Source organism: Ascaphus truei, unplaced genomic scaffold (assembly GCF_040206685.1).
Source record: "Ascaphus truei isolate aAscTru1 unplaced genomic scaffold, aAscTru1.hap1 HAP1_SCAFFOLD_395, whole genome shotgun sequence".
Lineage (NCBI taxonomy): Eukaryota > Metazoa > Chordata > Amphibia > Anura > Ascaphidae > Ascaphus > Ascaphus truei.
This window is the reverse complement of record NW_027456725.1, coordinates 330,924-356,567: the sequence shown is the minus strand read 5'-3', so window position 1 is coordinate 356,567 and position 25,644 is coordinate 330,924. Positions and strand designations below refer to the sequence as shown.

The window sequence follows — 25,644 nt, the reverse complement described above, 5'->3', positions numbered from 1 at the left end:
TCTCTCCCTCCCTCCCTCCTCTCTCCCTCCCTCCCTCTCCTCCCTCCCTCTCTTCCCTGCCCTCCCTCTCCTCCCTCTCTCTCCTCCCTCCCCTCCCTCCCTCTCTCTCCCTCCTCCCTCTCCCCCTCCCTCTCCTCCCTATCCCCCTCCCCTCTCTCTCTATCCCCTCTCTCTCCCCTCTCTCCCCTCTCTCTCTCCCTCTCTCTCTCTCCCTCTCTCTCTCCCTCTCGCCTTACATTCTGCCAATACTCACTGGGTAGCTTGGGCGCGGATTCTTCTCATCCATCTGCGATGTCTACAGGCAAAACAAAGCACATAACCGTTATGAAGCTTTGCAGATACTCATCAGTACTTCACAATGCTTTAACTTAAATTAGCGCATGGTTAAGTCAGTAATGGTGGTCAGTGGATCTGGGCCTCGGAGAGCCACATTTTCTGGGGGGAGATCACGTTCACCGCAATCAGTACATAAGTGGACTATCCACCATTTCTGTTCATGTTCTACGAGGCTGCCTGTAACCGTGTGATCACTACACCAAGCAATAATGTGGCTGAGATCTTGAAGAGTGGTGGCCCTCAGACGCTGAGAGTCTTACAGCACTCAAAGGGTTAAATATTTATTCAATGATTCTGCAAATGAATCCATTTAGCCTCTGTCACCTGCCCTCTGTCAGTGATACCTCCCCTCTCTCCTGCTCCCTGTCATTGATACCCCCCTCTCATGCCCCCCTTTCGGTGATACCTGCTCCTCTCTCCTGCCCCTCAGCAGTCCCCTCTCTTCTCTGGGATTGATATTACTCACCTACTTTCCACTCCAACGAAGAGTGTTTCAGATCTGTAAAGAAACGCGCCCCCACACAGTGAGTCAGGAGCGGTAACAGGAGCGGTGACAGGGGCGGTGACAGTAGCGGTGACAGGGGCAGGGGCGGTGACAGGGGCAGGGGCGGTGACAGTGGCGGTGACAGGGGCGGTGACAGGGGCGGTGACAGGGGGTACAGACAATGCTGCCAATTTTCCAGGAACGTAATTAACCCTCCCCGGGAGCTGGCAAAGGTGCAGCCGATAGAGGCCATGTCTCTAAAATGTCCTGGGATCAAAGGATTTTAGGCTAAGAGTGTGACCCTCATTTAGACTGACTCGTTTCTCATACCTCCCCCGTCTCCTGTCAGATACCTCCCCCTCTATCATGCCCAGCCAGTGATACCTCCCCCTCTATCCTACCCCTCAGCAGTTCCCTCTCTTCTCTGGATTGATATTACTCACGTCAATTCCAGCTCTGGCTTTTCTTCCTCTTCAGGCCTGGAAAGAAATCAGCCCCACACAGAAATACGACACTCGTTTGATTTTCTTTTTTTCATTTACTTATTTTAAAAATAAAAGAGGGAAGTTGGGGGCGGAGAAAGGCGGCGGGATGGCGGGATAGCGCACACACGGATTCCTGCAACACAAAGAGATTCTATATCAGCCTTCTGTCCCTCACTTGCCCAAAGAGCTAACAGTTTAAAGCCTCAGACACAGCAGGTACCTGCTCGGCGATGGGATCTCTCTTCCTGCAGTACGTCCGCTCCTGATCAAATGATTCAGGGTCTGAAAAAAACAGCATTCCTTATAATCACTGTGTAAAGTGTTGCTAAAACGTAGTGGTACTGTGCCTGGTTCCAGAAGAGCCCAATTAAATAAGAGAATTTAAACGCCCAATTTGCAAACATTTTGTCCTATACTTAAAAAAAAGTGTTGATTTGTAAATAAAAAGCAGTGGTACTAAACACCTCCAGGAACTTCACCCTTTAACCCAGGGGAGCGCAATCTTTTTCCCCTGCGCCCCCCTGACGGCTGTCCCCCTCTCCTTGTGCGCGCCCCCCCACCCCTCCTCCTCACCTTGGCTCTGGCGCATTGCTATCACGTTGCCATGGCAACGTGACGTCACGTCCCCGCATTGCTATGGCGATGCATCACTAGAAGCCGTCTGAACCAAGGTAAGGAGAGGTTATAGAGGCCTTCGCTGCTTCCCCAGCATTTAATTTAAATGCTTTCGGGAAGTGCACGGGGCCTCTGTAACCCCCGCAGAGAATCTCGCGCCCCCCAGTTTGCGCACCCCTGCTTTAACCACTGCTTATAATAGGCGTTGCCTTGATTTAACCCGTTTTCTCCCAGGGCAGCTCCTGCACCTAAGTGAGAAGCAGCAGGTGTCTGTATAATGCTTTACAGGACCTTTGGGGTTTGAAGGGTTTAAACATGTTTATGAAATCCAGATTTAGAGGAGAGAGGGATGTTTGGAATATGAGCTAGTGATATAATTAGTCTAAACTAGTAAATACAGGTGCAGTCCCACTTAAAGGTCTGTATTGAAAACTAATGTGGACGTTTTACTGTGAAATGAAAACCATTAATTTCAAGGTACCTTGCTCTGGTTTGGCCTGATGAAGTGATGTAGGAAGGAATAGTTATATGGAGCAATAGAAGTTATTGGGGCTGTTATATGGAGCAGTAGAAGTTGTAAGTGTGTTTGGATAGGGCAGTGCTGATTCACAGCTGGTAAATGTGGGTCTATTTTCAGATGGGACATGAAAGACAAGTCAAAATGTGTAAGTGACTTCCCTCTCCTGACACTGACCTGGTCCTATATAAGGCTCTGCTTCCTGCAGTACTACCTGCCCCATTCCCGTGATGTGAGAGGAACAGGGACTTGTGCAAGAAACCCGGGACCTGCAGGAAAACAGAGGAAAACTATAATACTTTCACCCAAACAGTTTACAATCTAGTGGTACTCTGTGGTCCCAGGGTCCTGCAGAAGGGGGATAATACTGTAGCCAAAATAGCTCATAATCTATTTCTGAGCATCTCGGGCTGTAAAGGGAGAAGCTACGACACTTCTACTCATCGAGTCCTCTTTAACACTTATATTTCCTTATACAAACACGGGCGATGAACACAGCTCTGTAACACTTATATTTCCTTATACAAACACGGACGATGTACACAGCTCTGTAACACTTATATTTCCTTATAAAAACACGGACGATGTACACAGCTCTGTAGATAGAATTTTGCAGGCACAATACCCCGAAGAGCTTACAATTTGGTAATAACTCACCCAATGTTTCCAAGAGCGAACACTTGGATTTGAATCAAGATTTCCCACTTCAGAGGCAGTGACAAGTGACATTACCACGAGCTATTCCCGTAGTACAGTATTTAATAAAATACAAACCTTTCAGTGAAACCCATTATTACATGTGGCAAAGTAAAGGTACATATTACATAGTTACATAGAAGAGGAGGCTGAAAAAAGACATATGTCCATCAAGTAAAATTTAGACAACAGATACTTATCCGATATTTGTATTTATGATCCCAAGGAAGGCAAATAAAAAAGTCCATGTGACAGGGGACGTGTTTATCAGCAGTTCTGGTTCATATTTTCCTCCAAGGCAGCTGGACCGCCATCTACCATTTTCTCATGATCCCGAGGAAGGCAAATAAAACAATCCAAGTGAAAAAACCCTATGCTATCTCATAAGGGAAAAAATTAATTCCTTCCTGACTCCAATAATGACAATCAGATTTGTTCCTGGATGAACAGCCTTCCCATGTTCACTTATTTGGTATATCCCTGTATAACTTTCCTTTCTAAAAAATGTCCAACCTTTAATTTTTAAGATATTTATTGTATCTGCCATCACAATCTCCATGGGTAATGAATTCCACATTTTTTTCCCCATTTTTATGTTATATTCAGTTTTCAGATACAGCAGTTATAAAGCATAGTATAACATGTGTCAACTTCTTTGCTGTGTTTACTGGCACTTCAATTCACACATAAACACACTTACACAAAGACTCAGGGGAGGGGGGGGGCACACACCAGGGGAGGGGGGGATGGGGAAGGGGGGGACCCCCGCTGCCACCTCCACCGGTTCTGCCGTGAGCCGCCGTTTTTCCAGACCTCTCGAACTCCTCGTGCGTCCTAGCTAACGACTTAGGCTGAGGCTCCAATTGTCCCTAATAGTCATGTCCGTCCTTTTGGTGCGACTACTGCCATTCGTTGAAGGAGAACTCACCTTGCGCTATCACAGCCAAATGGTGGCATTGCTCACCCCCGTGATGTCGGTTTGCGCCAGCCACGGAAACCAGACTTTTTGAAAATTTGAGCCACTGTCATTGACCAAACTTGTCAATTTCTCCATCTGGCAGACGAACCAAATTCTGTTCCGAATCTTATCTATCGATGGAGTCGTGTTTTGTTTCCACAATGCCGCTGTCTCGCACCTCATTGATGTCGCAAAATGGGCGACTAGTTTATTTCCTGCTCTCGACAGGCCCTCCAGTGGTTTATTTAATAGAAATAACCAGGGATCCAGAGGAATTTCGAGGCCCAAAATCCTCTTTAGCCAATTCTGTATATGTTCCCAGATCGGGCGCAATCGAGGGCAAGACAACAGCATGTGCAACAAGTCACCAGGCTCTCCACATTGTCTAGGGCACAAGGGGGAGTAAACTGGTACAAATTTAGATAGCCTAACCGGGGTGAGGTACCACCTCATTAGAACATTATATGAGTTCTCCTTCAATGTCGTGCAGATCGAGGTTCTTGCTACCGCTTCAAAGATTTCCAACCAGTACTCGTCCTCTAATGTATCTCCCAGATCCCTCTCCCATTGTGTCATGTAGCCAAGTCTCAGTCTGCTGCCCTCTCCCGGATCGATCACTTCCTTATACAATCTAGAGATAAGTCCCCGTGATGCGTGCCCACGTGCACAGAGCGTTTCAAAATTAGTCACTTTAGGACGGTTAGTGTGTTTGGTATAAAATGCCCGGATCTGGAGGTATCTGAAGAATTCTGTGTTAGGCATGCCCTTATCTGATTGAATCTGTGTAAATGTCTGAATAGTGATTCTGCCCTCCAGATCCCTCAGCCTCCCGTACCCACTCTGTTTCCAGAGTAAAAAGTGTCCCTCGTCCATCCCTGGAGCAAAGTCCGGGTTTCCAAATAATGGGGTCATCAGTGATCAGGGCGCATTTAAATTTGGTGGCTTCCCAGACTGCAAATGAGTTGATCATTGAGGACAGTGGTCTCGAGATCTGCTTTAATCTAAGTTTTGGGTACCAAATCAGATTCTGAATTTCTAGTGGGGCACAGATATCCCTCTCCAGCTCCACCCACCTACGTAGTTTCATGTCTGTGTGCCAGTAAATAATTTGGGTCAATTGTGCCGCTCTATAGTATGAGAACAAGCAAGGTACCGCCAATCCGCCTGCGGTTTTGGGCCTCACTAATATTCTTGCTGGTATCCTAGCTTTTTTATTTTTCCAGATAAACTTAAAGATCTGGGCCTGCATGTTCTTGAAGTCTGCCCTCTCTAAAGTTATGGGGAGTGTCTGAAAAAGATATAATAGTCTGGGAAGAAGGTTCATCTTTACGCTATAAATTCTTCCAATCCAGGAGATACCATAAGTCGCCCACTCCTTCAACTCCTTTCTCAAGGATTGCAAGAGTTTAGGGTAGTTTGCCTTATATAACAACTTAACCTCCTTTGTGAGATTAACTCCTAGGTATTTAATCATTTTGGGTTGCCAATTCAAATTGAAGTTAATCTCTATTAGTTTTTCTGTGTCTTTTGGGAGGTTTAGGTTTAGCGCTTCCGATTTTGTTTGGTTGATTTTAAACCCAGAGATCGTATTAAACTTTTCCAGGAGGTCGAAGAGGTTGAGTAGAGAGACCAGGGGCCTAGAGAGTGTCAATATAACATCATCCGCATATAATGCGGTCTTGTACTCCTGAGAGTGGATTTTAATTCCTGTGATATCTTTATTACTCCGAATGTGAGCTGCAAGTGGTTCCATGCATAGGGCGAACAACAAGGGCGAGAGTGGGCAGCCCTGTCTCGTACCACTTTTAATTTTCAGTGCGCCTGACGAGACACCCCTGATGGATTACCCACGCTGTCGGGTTCATGTATAGCGCTTTGATTGCCCAAGATACCGTGTCCCCCATTCCAAACGCTGCAAGCGTGGCATCTAGGTAGGGTCAGTCAATTCTATCAAAGGCTTTTTCAGCATCGAGGCTTAATATGATGCCCGGGATCTTATTGGCATTAATATAGTCAATGGTATCTACTATTCTTCTGGTGTTATCGGCCGCTTGCCTCCCTGTGATAAAACCAACTTGATCCGGGTGAATCAGCCTAGGAAGAATTGAACTCAATCTATTGGCCTTTAATTTGGAGTAAATTTTGATATCTGAGTTAATTAATGAGATTGGCCTGTAGCTTGGACAATTGGTGGGATCTTTGCCCTGTTTATGAATCACCGAGATGGACGCCTGCAGCATCATGTCTGAAAAGGACCCTCCTGCTAGAATATGGTTAAACAGCCGTAATAAATGCGGGGACAGAATCCCTATATATTTTTTATAATATAGATTCGAAAAGCCGTCTGGGCCCGGAGCTTTTGCAGGTTTAAGGTTTGTAACTACTTCTAGCAGTTGAAAGAAAAGGATATGTATAACAAGGCGCCTGTGGTTAAAAGGATATATATCCAACCAGTAGAATAGCCAGGGATAGGCTCCAGACGTAGTGATGTGCTTAAAATAGAAGAAAGACACAATACATAGCGTGATACTGTTAGATAAGATGAAGGGGGGGGGGGAACTACATATAGACACACAATATATAACTAATAAGTATCAGCTGAGATACAGGTGATTGCTAATTAAAACATTTAATATACATATATTAATATACAGGACATAGAAAAAATAAAAAACTGGGTAAAAGGACAAATAATGCCGATGGACACACTGCTGCAATGGGTGAAATACCCACTCACCGGACGATAGATGTAAACAGGCGGTGGATAAATCTGAGAGTATCCCCTCTCTGCTGCTCAGACAGCTACTGCAACCGATCCGGTCTGTAGATGGAGCGTGGCACACGCCCGCCGGCGTGTGTGAGTAGAGCTTCTATCAGCTGGTATTGCAGGACATGCAGATAGGTTCAGAACGGCTACAGCAGATTCGCCTGATGTATAAGTAAATCCGTCTGCCTGGAACAGCTGATTCGTCACCGGATCCGTTCGGGAAGGGGGGAAATCACCACAGTGCTGCAGTGGGAGTCCAAAAATGCCACCCTACGCGTTTCGAAAGCGTGCTGCTTTCTTCCTCAGGGGTTCTGTCATTGTGTCCATCATTGTCCATTATATATGAGTCCATAATTAAACCTAATTCACCTGGCAAGTATAGCACATGCGCAATGGGCTCTCAGTGTAGTCAGTGAGTGCTCTAATTAAAGGAACATGCACTATGTATAATTGATCACTCAAAAAGGTATGTTACTACATAGTAACTCTCAGCTGAAACAGATATTCTACAACAAACTTACATAAAGGAAACATAAAAAAACAAAAACAAAAAAACAAAACATAAAAAAATAAAAAAATAAAAAATATAGAAACTTTTTTTTAAAAAGTGACATTTGTATCAAATATGGGCCAAATGGGGATAAGCCTATAAAAATGAGTGTTACATATACTTAGTGAATTATTAGATATTATTAATGTGTATAAAAAACATATGTGTGTGCAATACAATATAAGCTTGAAGGTAGGAATATATGTGAAGAAAACCAAATCATTATAATGGTGCTCAGTCATGAGACTTATACCTCTATAAAACAATATAATTTAAATGTGAAATATATATAAGAAACACTTACTGTGAATAATTAAACTTAATAATAGTTGTTCATAGATCAACTTGTGTGTGAAAATAAGACATATATGACATGATATAATCAATAAACAAATTCTTAATATAACGAAATGTACATATATTTATTTAAAAAACATATAATGTCTATCTTTGCACCTAGAACCAGACTACAGATAATACTTTTCTTTATGTACCAAACTTCGATGCAATTTTACATAATAGACCCTATGGATCATATACCTTAATTGTTGCAAACCTAGTCATGCAAAGATTTAAAGAGCAAAATGGATACAGTACATCAAATATTAATTGACCAGAAAAGCTTTTAAATCGAAGTCAACGTTGAGGCCCAGTGGGGATAGAGTACGAAGTTCATAGATCCAAAAGGATTCTCTCCTCCCCAGTAGGCTCACAACGTTTCCTCCTCTCCAGTTAGGTGTAATAGTTTCTATCGCCAAACACTTAAGTCCTGTTGGATTTTGACCATGCACCTGAAGAAAATGATTTGATACGTTATGCGTAGTTAGCCCTCTTTTTATGTTGTACACATGTTCATATAGGCGTCGCTTGACCGATCTAGTGGTCATGCCCACATACTGCAGACCGCAGGGACATTCAAGTAGATAAATTACGTATGTGCTTTTACATGTGATATAATTTTTAATGTTATAATTTTTTGAAGTGTTGTATGATGTGAAATTGGATTTTTTTACACTATATTTGCACGCAGTACACCTATTACAAGGAAAATATCCTTTATGTGTGATGGTTTTATTTGGAATGCTTTGCATTGAGGGACAGCTCGGAGCCAGCTTCTGTCCTATATTGGGTGCTCGAGTAAATATAATCTGGGGATGTTCTGGCAATATACCCTCTAGTTCTTTATCTTTTTTTAAGAATTTGCAGCAGTGTGTCCATCGGCATTATTTGTCCTTTTACCCAGTTTTTTATTTTTATTTTTTCTATGTCCTGTATATTAATATATGTATATTAAATGTTTTAATTAGCAATCACCTGTATCTCAGCTGATACTTATTAGTTATATATTGTGTGTCTATATGTAGTTTCCCCCCCCCCCCCTTCGTCTTATCTAACAGTATCACGCTATGTATTGTGTCTTTCTTCTATTTTAAGCACATCACTACGTCTGGAGCCTATCCCTGGCTATTCTACTGGTTGGATATATATCCTTTTAACCACAGGCGCCTTGTTATACATATCCTTTTCTTTCTATGCTATCATTCTGACCAGGGGGTCAGAATTTGTATTTCAGGCAGCCCCTTATATGTGGACTACATTCCCCATTTAAGGTTGTACAATATTAATTGTTTTATCATTTTATTTTTCTAGTTAGCGCTACCTATTCTCTGTTTTACTTCTAGCAGTTCCTCCGCGGTGAACTCCTTTCCTAGAAACTCTCGCTCCAACCTTGTTATTTTCGGCAAGCCCGAGTCCGCTAAGAATTTTTCCAAAGCTTTCCTCGTTTTATCGTTATGCCTCACCTTCTGCCCGTCGTATAATCTTTCATAATATGCTCTAAACTCCTCAACTATGTGTTTGGGATTAGAAGTCAAGTCTCCCGTTCTAGTTTTAATTGAGTGGATGGTGTAGTTTTGTGGTTTGTTGCGAATTTTCCTAGCTAGCATGGTAACTGGCTTGTTCAATTTTTCAAAACGTTTCCTCTTTGTCCAACTCAGTGTCTTCTCAGCCTGGGAAGTAAGGAGGAGGTTAAGTTCTATTCTTACATCCTTCAACTCCTTCAATGTCTCCTCTCTACCCGTTTGATTATGCAGTATAGAGAGTTCATGGAGCTTCTCTCGCAGCTGAGTCATTTTGGCCTACCTTGCTTTTTTCCTTCCTGATGCTATATTAATCAGGACCCCTCTCCTTGTGGCTTTGTGAGCCTCCCATAAGGTGACATGGGACTCCACACTGCCTATGTTTGTCTTAAAGAATTGCGAAATCTCGTCTTTTATGTTTTGTGCTACTTCTGGGATCTTAATTAAAGATTCATTTAGTTTCCAATTTGCTCCTGGGCTGGCCAATTTAATTTGAGAGCACCTCAGCTCAATCGGTGCATGATCTGACCATGAAATATCATGGATTCCTGAGTAGGAGATCTGCGGAACCAGTCTATTTGATATGAAGAAGTAATCGATTCTACTGTAACTGTCATGCGGGTGCGAGTAGAATGTAAAGCCTCTGTCTCTAGGGTGCTGCTCCCTCCAAATGTCAACTAACTGCTTGTCCCTGATACCCTGTCGAAGTGCCGTCACCCCTGCAGTTCTGTCCTTGGTCCTCTGTTGTGCTCTATCGAATGTCGGATCTAATCTTTTATTAAAGTCTCCTGCAATCACTAGATTCCCTTCCGCCACCCTATCCAGTAGTGCAAAAAATGCATGAAAGAACTGTGGGTCATCTTCACAGGGGGCGTAAACTGAAGCCAGAGTTAAGCGACTATTATGTTCTGTCCCCGTCAAGATAAGGTACCTTCCCTCCGTGTCTCTTTTAACCTTATCCACCTTAAATGGAAAGGTATTGTCAAACAGTATCGCCACTCCTTTTTTTCCCAAGAGCGGACGCTAGATAGAACTGGCGGAAGTTGACATCCAGAAACCGAGGGTTATTCCTAGCACTAAAGTGGGTCTCCTGTAAAAATAAAACGTCTGTTTTTATCCTTTTATATTCTTTAAATGCGATTCTCCTTTTCTGGGGACTATTCAAGCCTTTAACATTATGTGATACCCAAGTTACAGCCATAGTGTTATGTGTGCGACGGTGCTTACCCAAATCTGACGTCTTGTCAGGAGTACGTCAAGGGGCTGCAGCCGGCGTTCCGCAGACCTATTCTTGCCATTACGTTCCGGGGCATAGTAGAGGCGGGTGTTCGGGGAGACGGAGAGGGAAACCCTCACAGGGACAAACAGGGGACACAAGACAACATACAACATACCGAACAAATTCAACAATCTCTGCTGTGAGCAATAACTGATCCTGTCGGACCCATGCTCTTGTGCCCAGGGACAGCACACCTCTTCCCTGCACCTTCCCACTAGGGCCTGAAGGTGTCGACTCTTCTGGAGTCTCTTCTCCCCTGGGTTTTTCCCCACTGGCCCTGATGTGACTACCCTTGTGGGGCCATGGAACATACCTAATGCCAGAGTGGCGTGACCGCCCCCTAACCTCCGGTGCTAGCTTCTATTATCCTAACCACAATGTAAAACTTGTACTTTATAACATTCATCTTTATTCATTATCCTGCAACACTCTGGTCACTGGTCCGAGGTTTCTCCTCCTGGCAATGGGTTGCAGGGGAAAGATCCTGGTATACCTGGAGCTTTACACCTTCAAACTCCATGGCCCGCGCTTCTCTTGCACTCCGGCAAACCGCATCTTTGATCCTGTAGAAGTGGAAGCGCACGATAATGTCACGTGGGGGGTCTCCCGCCTGGGGTTTAGAACGTAAAGCTCTATGACACCTGTCGAGGTGCAGGTCCTGTGCTGTTTTGTCCGGTAGCAGGTGCTCCAGCCACTTCTGCATAAAATCCTCCGGGTCATTAATGGATTCAGGGACCCCCCTAATGCGTACGTTGTTTCGCCGATCGCGATTCTCGGCATCTTCCTGTTTATCTGTAAGATCCCTGATCTTGTCTTCAAGTCGGGCAACCACTTGATTAGTTTGCTGGAGCGCTTTTGTATTGTCGTCCATTTTAAGCTCCAGGGCACCAGTCCTCTCTCCCAGTATGTCCAGGTCCTGTGCAGATCCCACAGCTCTTTGCGGAAGAAGCATTTCATTTCTCCGCAAAATTCACGGAGGTCCTTTCTGGTAACCAGCTCTTGGTTGTCCGCCCTCGGAGCTGATCTCTCGCTGTCGGAGTCTGGTTGCATTGTTAGTGCTGGGGCTTCAGGGCTGCTTGCTGCTGCCACAGAGTTTTTGTTAAAATAAGTTGTGACCGAGGGGTCTTTTGACTTTGATTTCGCCTTGGTCGGCATCTCTGAGTGTTCTGATTGATAAATCTTATTTGCTGTGTTGTGTGGGGTCGCTGAAAATGCCACTTTTTTTTTTTTAAATCTTTTTTCCTTTATTGGAGACACATATAAAGATTACAAACAGAGGTTACAATCATTATGATACATTTAGCATTGAGGGCAGCGGTACATGACTGTGAGGCGAGTCAGGGGTCTCAATAAATTGTTTTCTTGGTTATTTAGTATGAAAAGAGGGGTGACTCAGGGCGGGGCTATAGATGGGGATGACAGAAGAGGGGGAAGATGGGGGGGGGGGGTAGTGGGTTTGCACTCCTCTTTTTCCGCCTCTTCAGTTGGTTGGCTATTCGTTAGGACCTATTAGGGGGGTAGGGTTCCCGGGCTGATCCAGGGTTCCCATGTGTTAATTTTTCCATAGTCATTACTGTATTTATTCTATTCACTACAGTCCTCCTTGAGGGCGCTTTTAGTTGCTTCCAGGCCGCCGCCACCGAGCATCTCACCGCCGTAAGTATAGCGGAAGTCAGCCTTGCCGCGGGGGCTGGGAGATCCTCTATTGGTTTGCCCAGCACGTATGTCAGGGGGTCCAGGGGAACCTCCAGGCCCAGGGTTTCATACAGGAGTCTTTGAATTCTAGTCCAGAACTGCTGGATCTCAGGACATGTCCACCAAATGTGGGCCATGTCGCCCTTTTGTCCACATCCTCTCCAGCACAGGTCAATTGCGCCGGGGAAGATCTGGCTCAGTCTACTCGGGGTCAGGTACCACTGAAATAGTATTTTGTATATGTTTTCTTTTGTGACGGAGCAAATTGAAGTTTTAGAGGCTGTGTCCCAGATGTCCTCCCAGTCATCAAGGTCTAGTGTTATGCCGAGATCTACGCACCATTTTTGCATATAAGTATGGGTGGGTGGGTGGGAGGAGGGAGTTCTCTATCATGCTGTAGATTTCTGAGATTAGCCCTTTCTGATACTCTCTTACTTGACAGAGGGACTCAAATTTGGTCAAGGGGGGGAATTTTGAGGTCGGGGATAGAGCTCTAAGGAAATGCCTTATCTGTAGAAATGCGAATATGGGGAGATGGGGGGCTGATAATTTATTTTTGAGCTCCTGGAAGGACAGAGCTTCGTTATTCTCTAGCAGATCCGCAACCATGCTAATGTCTAGGTCCTGGAATAGACCGATCTGAGCTTGGGAGCACCCAGGAGGGAATTCAGGGTTCCCAAGTATGGGGGTGAGTTGGGAGGGGGATGAAGTTAGGCCGTATTTCCCTCTATTTTTGGACCATAAAGACCACGTGCATTTCATCGCTCCTAGCTCAAGTTTCTGTGGAGGTTTTTCCTTGTACTCTGGGGACCATAGTAGTACTGGGAGGGGAACGGGGGACGCGTGGCGAGACTCTATTTCCAGCCAGCAGGCCGAGCTCGGAGGGTTGTTCCAAACCACTGCCTGCCTGAGTTGGGCCGCGTGGTAGTATTTGATCACGTCAGGCACCCCCAGTCCACCTCTTGTCTTTGCGGCCATGAGCACTGACCTCGGGACTCTAGGTTTGCGTTGTTTCCATATGAAACGCAGGATTTGCGATTGTATATTTCTTAACTCGGCTAGGGGATTGGAACTGGGAGCGTTTGGAAGTAATACAATTCATTTTGGCAGAGACGATTCTGCCAAACCAGGAAATCTGGTATATGTTCCAAGCTTCTAGGTCTCTCTTGATTTGGCTAAATAGAGGGGGGTAGTTAGTTTTGTACAGCAAGTTGTACATTCTAGTAATTTTTATCCCTAAGTATTTCATGTGGGTGGAGTTCCACTTATATTTGTAGTTTAATTGGAGAAGTTTCCAGGTGGATTCGGGGAGGGATATATTCAATGCTTCAGATTTGTCCGTGTTTATCTTATAATCTGAGACCTGACTAAATTGGTCTAGCAGTTTCTGCAGGTTAGGGAGGGAGATATGTGGGTCAGCTAAGGTCAGAATGACGTCGTCCGCGAAAAGGGATATTTTAGTTTTTGTTGGCTATGTTTATGCCTGTGATATCCGCGTCACCATGGCAATGCGGCGTCAAATGGTGCCGCGGTGTCATGAGGAGTGACGTCCCACGTCCTCCACGGGGTCACGTGACATCATGCCATGTGACCCAGCAGCGTCATTTGATGCCACCAAAGAAGTTAAGGGGGGCGCAAGACCGAGGGGGTGCAGGCAGGGGGCGTAGCTAAAAAAGTATGCACTCCCTGCTGTAGCTTGTTTCCCACCTTCCTTGTTCTAACTCCACACTTAATACACATATGCACTTGAAGCTGAACTGCAATTTCAGTCTCACAGATCAGCAATCGCAACCAATATGCTGTAAAGCTACTTCCCAGTACCGCAGAAGATAATAGAGCTCAACTCTAATGAATGGGACTTAAATGTTCTCCAGCCCAAGGAAAAGGCTTTACTGCATACTGTATTTAATGTGGCCGAATGAGTCTGCCATTTTATATTTCTCTTAACCCAGCTGCAAGGGGAAAGTGATTGATAAGAGTGCAGTATATATTGTACACACATATACATAGCGCTATGTACATACAGCCCAGTGCATACAAACATACACAATGCACTAAGTATGCATACATGCATGACTCTGTGTACAGACACAGATGGAGACTCACACAGCTCTGCATAACACACACAGGTGTGTTCATACACAAATACACCTCTGCACATGTATACATACAGATGTGACCCACACAAGGGGCTGTTTTATCATACTGTACATTCACAGCTCTGAACATGCAGATACACACAGCTCTCCACAGATGCAAATTTAGTTACATACACACACACAGACACACACACACACACACACACACAAACATACACACACACACACACCCTCTCTGTACTCAAGAACATAAACAGTTCTGCGCACACACAGCTCATACCGTAGAAAGCTGACCAATGTGACAAATAAGCCTAGATAAACATTACCACTTACAATCCAATTTCTCTCCCTCTGCAGCACATCTGGGTCCATTGTGAACTCGTGACCTAAAATTAGCGACATTCAAACCATTTCATCAATAGGGAATCCCTCTAACAATGCAAACTAACGTTTCCCCACCTTCCAATTCTGCTTACCCACCCAACTTACAGCACAGTAAGAGACCCCATGCAAAATCCCCCTGAATATCTAAAGAGATCTGGCTGTTCCCACCAACCCGCTACGTACTTCCACCCACACCCTCTATTGCTCCCGCTCACCTTGCTCAATGAAAATAGGTCTGTTCACAATCCTTTCTCCAAATCCACCCCTACTGTGTCTTCCTTCCCCTCTGTCCATGTCACCCTTTTACCTAAAGAAAAAAAGACAGTGTAAAATCAGCGCTAAAAATACAAATAATATGATTAATAATATAAGAACCCTTATTGGGTAAAACTAGGCCGCCTGGTAAATACTGATTTGTACAATCAGATGACAGGTACACAAGAAAGATAGAAAACCGGCGCCGTACAAGTCCAAATTGATAAATGGAAAGTCCAAGGTATGAGAAATGATGTCCCAATAATGACCTCTTAGATCAAGGAAAATCAGATGGTGGAATATGTGGCTCCTGCCGTGCACACGTGGAATATGTGGCTCCTGCCGTGCACACGTGGAATATGTGGCTCCTGCCATGCACACGTGGAATACGTGGCTCCTGCCGTGCACACGTGGAATATGTGGCTCCTGCCGTGCACACGTGGAATATGTGGCTCCTGCCGTGCACACGTGGAATATGTGGCTCCTGCCGTGCACACGTGGAATATGTGGCTCCTGCCGTGCACACGTGGAATATGTGGCTCCTGCCGTGCACACGTGGAATATGTGGCTCCTGCCGTGCACACGTGGAATATGTGGCTCCTGCCGTGCACACGTATAATATGTGGCTCCTGCCGTGCACACGTGGAATATGTGGCTCCTGCCGTGCACACGTGGAATATGTGGCTCCTGCCGTGCACACGTGGAATATGTGGCTCCTGCCGTGCACACGTGGAATATGTGGCTCCTGCCGTGCACACGTGGAATATGTGGCTCCTGCCGTGCACACGTGGAATATGTGGCTCCTGCCGTGCACACGTGGAATATGTGGCTCCTGCCGTGCACACGTGGAATATGTGGCTCCTGCCGTGCACAAGTGGAATATGTGGCTCCTGCCGTGCACACGTGGAATATGTGGCTCCTGCCGTGCACACGTGGAATATGTGGCTCCTGCCGTGCACAAGTGGAATATGTGGCTCCTGCCGTGCACAAGTGGAATATGTGGCTCCTGCCGTGCACACGTGGAATATGTGGCTCCTGCCGTGCACACGTGGAATATGTGGCTCCTGCCGTGCACACGTGGAATATATGGCTCCTGCCGTGCACACGTGGAATATGTGGCTCCTGCCGTGCACACGTGGAATATGTGGCTCCTGCCGTGCACACGTGGAATATGTGGCAAAACACAAACAATACTACGGTGCAGTATGCCAATGGTAATGTTCCCACCAACCCGCTACGTACCTCCACCCACACCCGCTACGTACCTCCACCCACACCCTCTATTGCTCCTGCTCACCTTTCTCAAGGAAAATAGGTCTGTTCACACTTTGCCCAAATCCACCCCTACTGTGTCTTCCTTCCCCTCTGTCCATGTCACCCTCTTTTACCTAAAGACAAAAAGACGGTGTAAAATCTCTCTGGGGTTGTCAGGGGAAACGGGTGAAGAATTACAGCCAGGAGCACTATGGGTGCTGGGCCAGTCCCGGTCAGGACGGCCACCTTCTACTGAAGCCCAACCCGGAGAAAATTACTCGGTGCGACGTGGTGCAGCGGCGCCTCCTGGCACCCTGCTGGAACTCCCCTTCCAACTGCAGTGAACATGGCTGCGCGGCGTCAAATGACATCACATTGCCATGACAACGGGACGTCATGGCGCTGCGCTACGTCACCATGACGTCGCCACAGCATGTCGCATTATATAATAAAAAGGAGTGAGGCAGGTTTCAAAGAAGTGATGCACTTTATTTATCACGTGCACATATGGCATATGGCATTTTATATCGCTACAGTTATGGGCTCTATATGTAATATTGCTAAACATAGATCAAGGTGTCGCTTTTCTTACTCCCAGTGGCATGATCGGTAAGAAGATTACTAGAGTAAATTATAGTACATTATGTGGCACATATATAGTCTTCATGCACTGAAATGTTGACATGGTAATATGCAGCGGTGTTATATATCAGTATGAAGCAGTAGCACCAGTATGCAGGAATTAATCTGTCTGGAAAAAGATTTACACAAAATGGCTGCTGTGACAATCTCCTCACCAACTGTCAATTTAGCCTAACTGTCATTTTGGCTCCTCCCCTTATTTACATTTGACCAATCAGAAGTTTAGCTGAGTCAGTGTGGGGTTGGGCTACATGTATTACTCGGGGACACAGCAGGGATTGCATACACAAGCTTTGTTTAATCTCATTACGATATGGTCAGGCAGGGCTCCCATGGTTTAAGCTGTGCAGTAGGAGATGTAGCTGGCGGGATTGCAGCACAATGCTGCCATAAAATGATGTACACAGATGTCACGGTGTTAAAATGTATGTGGGATCCGTGGGATCATCTTTTGAGTTTCAATTTGAGGTCCTGCATATTCCAGCCCTCAATGAGCAGACACTTAATTCTTTCGTTTCAACATCTCCTCAGTCCCAGCTGCCGTTTAACATAAAAAAATAAATCAAAAAGTATATATTTCCCCCTTTAATATGTGCATCAATACAATCCACACAATGATAAATAATTAGCTAAGTTTACGATCGATCCGTTCTCCTGTGATCGTTTGGCGAGGATTTGGCTCAGGGGTTCACTAAATGGCTGTCGCTACAATCATGTGACCAGGTAGTCACTAGATACAATTGGTGCACTGTTAGAGACACGGCAGGGCTCAAAAAGGGAAGTGCCAGAGCCTGTTTCAGAAGAAGAAGGGGATGCGACTTTGTAAATGGTCGCTATAGAAACAAAAAATGATTGTTACATTAGAATACATTCAAAATGTCATTTAGAGTTATTTAAAAAAAATGCTACGAGTATTTTCTCATAGTACAAAACTGATTTAAAAAAAACACACATGCAAGATATTGCTTGGTCTGTAGCTTTAATAAGGTCGCTCGCAGAAAAAGTAGCGGCAGTGTTATAGCGCTAAATTGCTCAGAATGTATTGCTTATGACTTTTTTTTTTTTTCAACTTTATTTTTATTAGTTTTTTGTGCATACACATCATAGCGTACAGAATATTGTCAAGTGTTTCAGGTATACACCAAACATACGGGAACAAATTACGAAGAACAGACGGACATTGGGGGGACCACAGGACAGGACAAAGACCGACTGACAACATCTAGGGACAGGGCAAAAAGGGGAAGGATGGCGGGGAGGGGGGGGGGTAAGGATGGGGGGGGCGGCCTGGGAGAATCGCTGTTCCCTCGTTTCTCAGGAGTCCTGCACCACAACTGCCGTTGCTCTGCTCCAGTCCACCTCACAAAGGAGCCTAAACCCGGTTCACCTCGTTTTTCCGATGATCAATAAATCGGTCCACCGCTATACCTCGGGGGGAGCCCTACTGTCAGATCGTCCCATCAAGCTCCCAGCCCGACATCCAAGGAGAGCCCACCTATCTCTATCAAAGCCATATTGTGGCCTCATTCATCCCCTGAATATCAGTCTGAGCAAGCCATAATGACCATACTTTTTCAAATTTGTCGGCTGAGTCGTTAACTAAACTCGTTAACTTCTCCATTCTGCAAATGAACCAAATTCTGTTTCTGATTTTATCAATAGACGGAATCGCATTCTGATTCCACAGTGCTGCGGTCTCGCACCTCATAGCGGTAGCAAAATGTGCTATCAGCTTGTTACCCGATCTAGATACCTCGTTTGTAGGTTTACCTAATAAAAATAGCCACGGGTCCAGCTGGATGTTGAGCCCTAAAAAGATCCTCTGCAGCCAATCTCGGATCTGGGTCCAGACCGGCACTAATCTCGGGCAAGACCACAGCATGTGCACCAGATCCCCCTGTTCCCCGCACTGCCTGGGGCAGAGCGGGGAAGCACCCCTGACGAATTTAGCTAATCTGATTGGGGTGAGATACCACCTTAATAATAGCTTATATGAGTTCTCCTTTAATGTCGTGCATATGGAGCTTGAGGCCGCAGCTTTAAACACAGCGGCCCAGTCCTAGTCCTCTAGTTGAGCCTGGAGATCCTCTTCCCATTGTGCCATGAAACGGGGTTTGACTGTCCTGTCTGAGTCAGTATTCACCACCTCTCTGTACAAGGCAGAGATCAGTCCCCGCGTGTCTGCTCCGCGCACGCAGAGCTGTTCGAATTTAGTCAACGGTGGTCTCACCGGGTGTGCGTTATAGAATGCCCGAACCTGGAGGTACCTCATGAAATCAGTGTTAGGTAAGTCCGTTTCTGACTGTAATAGTTCAAAAGATTTGATCTTGCCCTTAACCTCCAGGTCCTTCAATCGACTAATCCCTAATTGCCGCCAGCGCGGGAAGCATTTTTCTGCCAGCCCAGGAGCAAAGTCCGGGTTGCCATATAAAGGAGCCATCAGTGTGTGTTTGGAGGTCAAAGAGCAGCTACTTTTAGAAGCCTCCCAGACCGAGAGTGAGTTGCGCACAGAGGACAGAGGAATGAGCACATCCTTCACCCGTGTCCTCGGGTACCAGATCAGGTCCCTGAGCTCCAGTGGGGCGCACACCTCCCTCTCCAGTGCCACCCACCTCCTGAGCCCCGGGTCCCCATGCCACTGCGTGATTTGGCACAATTGTGCCGCTTTATAGTAGGATATGACGCTCGGAACTGCTAGGCCACCAGCTTCCTTAGCTTTCTGCATAATTTTTACTTTAATCCGTGGTTTTTTATCTTTCCAAATAAATTGAGAAATAGCTTTTTGGAGCCCTGCAATGTCTGCTCTAACCACGGCAACTGGGAGAGTTTGGAACAGATATAGAATTCGGGGAAGGATGTTCATCTTGACACTATACAGTAGCGACATATCTTATTGCACTAAATACCGGCGGCATGCCGGGATCTGCCCCAGCTGCCGCCAGTAATGCACGCGCGCCGCCGCGTTTCCCCACTCACCCCCCCTCCTCCATCGCGCGCAATTTACACACCCTTCCGGACCCCTGTACCCCATCTGCTCTGCCACTCTGCTTCCCCGAACCCCCGCTTACCTTAATTTCATCTCCAGGGGTGTCGGGGAAGCCTGGGGAAGCCGGGGAAGACGGGGAAGCCGGGCGCGCCTGTGACTGTGACGTCACAGTGCGCCGCCACGCGCCGCGGCTACCCGCTTCCCAGCCACATACAGCCAGCGGCTTTTGCTCGAATAAGAGCTGCCGCTGCTGTAGATCCTCCCCAAACAAGAAATACCATATGCCTTCCACTCCTGTAGCTCTTTTTTGAGAGTCCTCAACAGTTTGGGATAATTTGCCGAATATAAGGAGCTCGTCTTTTTGGTGATCTGCACTCCTAGGTATTTCATGGAGGAGGGGCGCCATCTAAACTCAAAGTTGAGTTCTATCAGCTTCTCCATTTCTCTTGGCATGTAAAGGTTTAGGGCCTCTGATTTAGATTGATTTATTTTGAAACCAGAGATCTGGGCAAAACGCTCTAGAAGCTCGAACAGATTGGGCAACGAGATGAGCGGCTTGGCAAGGGTTAGAATGATATCATCCGCGTACAGAGCCACTTTGTGCTCCTGCGAATGGATCTGTACCCCAGAGATATCAGCGTTGTTCCGAATTTGTGCTGCGAGTGGTTCGATGCATAAGGCGAATAGCAGGGGCGAAAGCGGACATCCCTGTCTCGTACCACTTTGAATTGGGAATAGTTCCGAGGGGAATCCCTGGTGAACCACCCTGGCTGAAGGTGCCGTGTATAATGCCTTAACAGCCTGTTGGAATATGCCTCCAAACCCAAATGCGCCAAGCGTGGACTCCAGGTATGGCCAATCAATCCTATCAAAGGCCTTTTCCGCATCTAAGCTTAGGGCTATACCCCGAATCTCGTTGGCTCCCATAAAGTCTATTATATCCACTATTCTCCTAGTATTGTCGGCCGCTTGTCTACCTCTAATGAAGCCAACTTGATCCGGGTGGATGAGGCCTGGCAGGATTATATTTAATCTATTGGCCAGTAATTTAGAGTAGATTTTTACATCTGTGTTAATTAATGATATTGGCCGGTAACTTTGGCAGCTAGTGGGATCTTTGTCCTCTTTATGGATTACTGAAATCGACGCCTGGAGCATCTGTCCCGGGAAGAGCTCCCCTGCTAATACTCCATTAAACAGCTGGAGCATGTGCGGAGCCAGAACTCCGATAAATTTTTTATAGTACAGGTTGGAGAACCCATCCGGGCCTGGGGCTTTTGATGCTTTTAAGGTTTTTACTACCGCCTCTAATTCTTCCCTTGTGAAGTCTTTTTGAAGAGCCTCTCGCTCCCTTCTGTTCACTTGTGGCAAGTCTGCATCCGCTAGGAATTTCTGTAGATTACTACTTGTCCTAGCATTGTGTACAACCTTCTCTCCATTATATAGCTGTGCGTAGAATTTCGCGAACTCCCCTACTATGACTTTAGGGTTTGAGGAACTCTGGCCTCCAGCTGTCTTAATTGATTGAATATTAAAATTTGGTTTCCGATTACGGAGTCTGGTGGCTAGCATAGTGTCCGGTTTATTAGCTTTCTCATAGAACTTCCTCTGTGTCCAACTCATGTCTTTCTCCGCTCGGGAAGTAAGGAGGAGGTTTAGCTGAATTCTAACATCCTTCAACTCCTTCAGAGCGTCATCTCTACCTGTCCGGTTATGTAGAATAGAGAGCTCATGTAACCTGTGATATAGCTGGGATAATTTGGCTTCCTTTTTCTTTTTCCTATTTGCAGCTATCCCGATTAGTAGCCCCCGAATCGTGGCCTTATGAGCCTCCCATAACAGTGATTGGGACTCCACACTGCCACTATTTATCCGGAAATAATCTGATATTTCAGACTTCACTTTTTTTTGTATCTCCGGAATTTTAATTATTGATTCATTTAGCTTCCAGTTTGCTCCTGGTCTGGCACTACCAAATTGACTGCATCTCAGCTCTACTGATGCATGGTCCGACCAAGTGATATCATGTATGCTTGTATCGGAAATTTGTGGGACCATTCTGCTCGACACAAAGAAGTGGTCAATCCTACTGTAGCTGTCATGTGGGTGGGAGTAAAAAGAATAACTGCGGTCTCCCTGGTGCTGCTCTCTCCAGATGTCCACCAGGCTAATCTGTTTGAGGCCTCTCAGTAGTGGGATATTCCCCTCTCTCTTATTTGTTTTCTGGGACGTGGTTCTATCTACACTCGCGTTCATGACTGTGTTAAAGTCGCCACCCAGAACTATTTGTCCCTCGGCCCATAGCTGAAGCTTCTGAAAAAATGCGTTGTAAAAGTCTGATTGACCTTCATTTGGTGCATATATACAGGCTAACGTCATTCTGACCTGCTTAAGGATCCCTATCAGAACTAGGTATCTCCCCTTCGGGTCCCTTTTTACCTTTTCAACCTGGAAGGGGGTGTTATTTTGAAACAGAATAGCTACACCTTTCTTTTTCTCCTCCCCTGATGCTAGGAAAAACTTTCGGAAGTTAGAATCGAGGAATTTCGGGTTATTGCGCGAGCTGAAGTGAGTCTCCTGAAGGAAGACCACGTCAGCCCGTCTCCTCTTGAACTCAGTAAAAGCGACTCTTCGCTTGTGGGGACTGTTGAGCCCTTTGGCGTTTTGCGAGATAAAAATTACCTCCATTTTATACAGTAGTGTCTGTGTGGTCCTAATATGTAAGCCGGTGTGATCTTACCCCGGGCCCTGGGCATGTTCTGTGCGTGGAATTCGTAGTGCAGACTCCCAGATCGCCAATTCAACCAACCGCCTTTCGGAACCATATCCAAGATCTCTCGGCAGACTTGCGTGTTGTAGAGCTGACATCTGTAGGACTCGCCCTGCCTTCCGCCTTTTGGAGCTGGGGTGTGGAAGGGGTGAAACATGAGGGAAGAACACATAAACAAAACACATACAAAAACAGAAAGAACCATTGTGGTCCCTTTGGACCTCTGGTTCATTGCCCGGTGGATATCTTCTGCCTCTGGACCCCCCTCCCTCCTGGTCCAGATCCATGGCCCACCGTCTCGGCCATGCCCATCCGGGTCTTTGCCAGGGAAACAGTTCAAGCCCACCTCCCTGGTAACGGCGCCCATGCCTGCAGGTAGAGTGGCCTTCCGCCCCCCTCCCGCCGACACTTCATGATAACCCAAACCTACTTACTATCTATCTATCTATCCCCAACTTTGTCCCTAACTAGCCCTGATTGCCCTCCCTCCACCCCCCTAACGCCCCCTGTTAAACGAAAACTGAATACCCCGAACCTTCTTTGCCCCCCCCTCTCGCCTTATTTAGCCCGCTAATCCCCTTAGCCTGGGTCCCCTCCCTTTTGTATGGGCTCTAATACACCGTTCCTGTATTTATCCCCCTGCCGGCTGGCTATGTCGCGCCCTCCTCCCTTTATCTAGACTCTCCTTGTGCCCATATCTACCACACTGTTGTTCGTGGGCCACCTTCTCTGTCCCTCCCTGGCTGCTGTTACTACCCATGCCTCTCCCCGGATGACACCTGACACTATAGATGCCTCTCCCCGGCGGCGGAATTCGCGCACCCCCGCCAGGGAGGTCCTTTGCTGTTCCGGGTCCCCAAGACATCCGGGCATTCCCCCCTGCGTCTTCCGCTTCCGGTCCGTCTGACCGAACTCCCGCTCTCGCGAGATCCGGCTCAGCGATGTCGTCAGACTGGGCGAAGCGGACGCATTCAGAGGCAGCTCCTCGCGGGAAGAAGGTGTGTCCGGAGGCAGCTCCATGGGCGGGTCCCCCGCACGGAGCAGTCGTTCCCGCCAAGATCTTGGCCGCCATTGGTGTCTCCGCGCCTCGACTCCTTCGTCTACTTCAGGTAAGCCTGTGGTGGCCATTTTGGCGGCAATAAATGTGGCAAGGAAGTCTTTGGGCGATTTTCGTCTTTCTGAGCTTTCTTGTGCTACACCCTTGTTATTGGTACTGAGGGGCTGTTCATGTCAGAGGGTTAAAACTGGGGAAAACGAGCAGCTCCTGCGGCAACTTCGAACTTTAAGAGCTGCAATCAACTTTGGAACTTTTGGGCAGTTATGGACTCTTGTCCCCTCCTGCTGCCTTCTCTTGCCGTTTTTCTTTCGGGGAGGAGGATCCCGGACGCCGTGGTGGTATATCCACTGTGAGCTCCTCCTGCGCCCCCCGCGGGCCGGAGGCTGGGGTCCCTCTGACTCCCAGCTTCTTCAGGAAGCTCATCCCCTCCGACGGGTGTTTAAGCACATGCGGTCGGCCATTTTTTATCGCCACTAGGGCAAACGGGAATGCCCACCGGTAGCGAATCTCCCGATCCCTCAGCTCCTTAGTTATATGCCCCACCGCTCTCCTTCTGGCCAGTGTGATGGGGGATATATCCTGGTATACTGTCAATGTTATCCCTTCAAATGTAATGTGAGGGGTGGCCCGTGCGATCCTGCTCACCTCCTCCTTCACTGAGAAATAGTGGAGTCTCAGGATGACATCCCTAGGGGGGTTTGACGGCAATGGTCGCGATCTCAGCGCCCTGTGGCACCTATCCATCCGCAGGTCTGATTCTGCCTTGCCCGGGAGAATAGATGCCATCCACCTCGTCAGTAGCGCCTCTGGGTCTAGAATTTCCTCTGGGATGCCCCGAACCCTCAGGTTATTTCTCCTGTCTCTATTTTCGGCATCCTCTTGGCGGGACTCCATCTCAGAGATCCGATCCTCCAGGGCCTGTACCCGTGTGTGCGTCTCTTGATGTCTCTTGGAGCTTTCCTCCATTTGCTCCTCCAGTACATTTGTTCGCGTACCGATTTGTAGCATGTCTTTCCGTAGCCCCTCCACTTCGCCCCTGAAAAATGCTTTCAAGTCAACGAGTAATCGGGAAATCTCTTTTTTTATTATACAGGACTGTCCTGCTGCTGCCGCGGCCCCCTCCGTATCATGTGCCGAGTCTGAATCCGACATTGCTGACATCTCTGCAGCTCCGGATTTGCCCTGGCCGGTGAAATAGGCCTGCACATCAGACATTCGCCGTGCCTTTTGTCTGGTCGCTGCCATCCCTCCTCTAGTTTCAGAATGTTATCTGGGGTATATGAGGTGATGCTGGAGATAGTTTTTAAATATCTCGGTTTGGTTTTTTATTGATTATTTGCTAATCTCTGCCGGCGGTTGGAGGAGCTGTGCGGTTACACTTCCATCTCCAACCTGCCGCGCATGCGCCTCCTGCTTATGACTTTTTAAGTATATGTAACACCCCTATCCCCCAAGGGAGATCAGTTTGGTTATAGGGGTTACTGGTTCTGTGGTGCTAACCTGTTTGGGGACACAGGAAGCCTAAGCATCCACTCATAGGGGGCTTGGGGTGCAATGTGCAGCGCCTCCACCTGTGAGGATCCCGCCACCGACGAGATGACCCATTACAGGAACCTATATATCTATACCGTGAATAAGCAGTCTCACAGCAGTGTAACCAATACAAGACTTTACCAGCAGGGTCCCACATCAGGCCTCGCTCAGACAGGCTGCAACACAGACGTGCGTCCGCGAGCCTCTGCCTGCTGGGCGATGTGTGACCATCCCCAGCAGGCAGAATGACGCGATAACTTGAGAGAGAAAGTGTGTGAGTTTCTGATTCAAAGGCCAGGGTGTGCAGCGCACAGCAAGGATGATGAGAGCAGGTCTTGCAATAAAAATCCTTTATTTATAGATCATCTGGATGTGGGACAGCAGCAAACTTCAACGCGTTTCGTTCAGAGAGAACTTTTTCAA

The 25,644-nt window shown here is 46.9% G+C and overlaps 1 protein-coding gene and 1 long non-coding RNA gene across 2 annotated transcripts; both read right to left on the bottom strand.

Moving 5' to 3' along the window:
- Positions 1-208: 208 nt before the first annotated feature.
- Positions 209-3,502, bottom strand: LOC142483926 (uncharacterized). The gene is made up of 5 exons (XR_012797501.1): positions 2,615-3,502; positions 1,526-1,587; positions 1,264-1,438; positions 803-835; positions 209-295 (listed from the first exon to the last, which is right to left on the bottom strand). It is a non-coding gene; the product is annotated as an uncharacterized LOC142483926 (long non-coding RNA).
- Positions 3,503-9,597: 6,095 nt separating this feature from the next.
- LOC142483925 (uncharacterized) lies at positions 9,598-15,131 on the bottom strand. Its single transcript, XM_075583849.1, has 3 exons — positions 14,940-15,131; positions 14,674-14,726; positions 9,598-11,788 (listed from the first exon to the last, which is right to left on the bottom strand). Exons 1-3 carry the CDS (start codon positions 15,016-15,018, stop codon positions 11,048-11,050), a joined length of 873 nt encoding a protein of 290 aa, XP_075439964.1. The 5' UTR covers positions 15,019-15,131; the 3' UTR covers positions 9,598-11,047.
- Between the last annotated feature and the right edge of the window lie 10,513 nt (positions 15,132-25,644).

Coding starts and splice junctions, on each gene's coding strand:
- LOC142483925 (XM_075583849.1), bottom strand. CDS start 15,018: ATGGACAGAGGGGAAGGAAGACACAGTAGGGGTGGATTTGGAGAAAGG. Junction 14,727..14,939: donor ACCTATTTTCATTGAGCAAG/GTGAGCGGGAGC, acceptor CGCTAATTTTAG/GTCACGAGTTCACAATGGAC. Junction 11,789..14,673: donor AGAGGGAGAGAAATTGGATT/GTAAGTGGTAAT, acceptor TCTCCAATAAAG/GAAAAAAGATTTAAAAAAAA.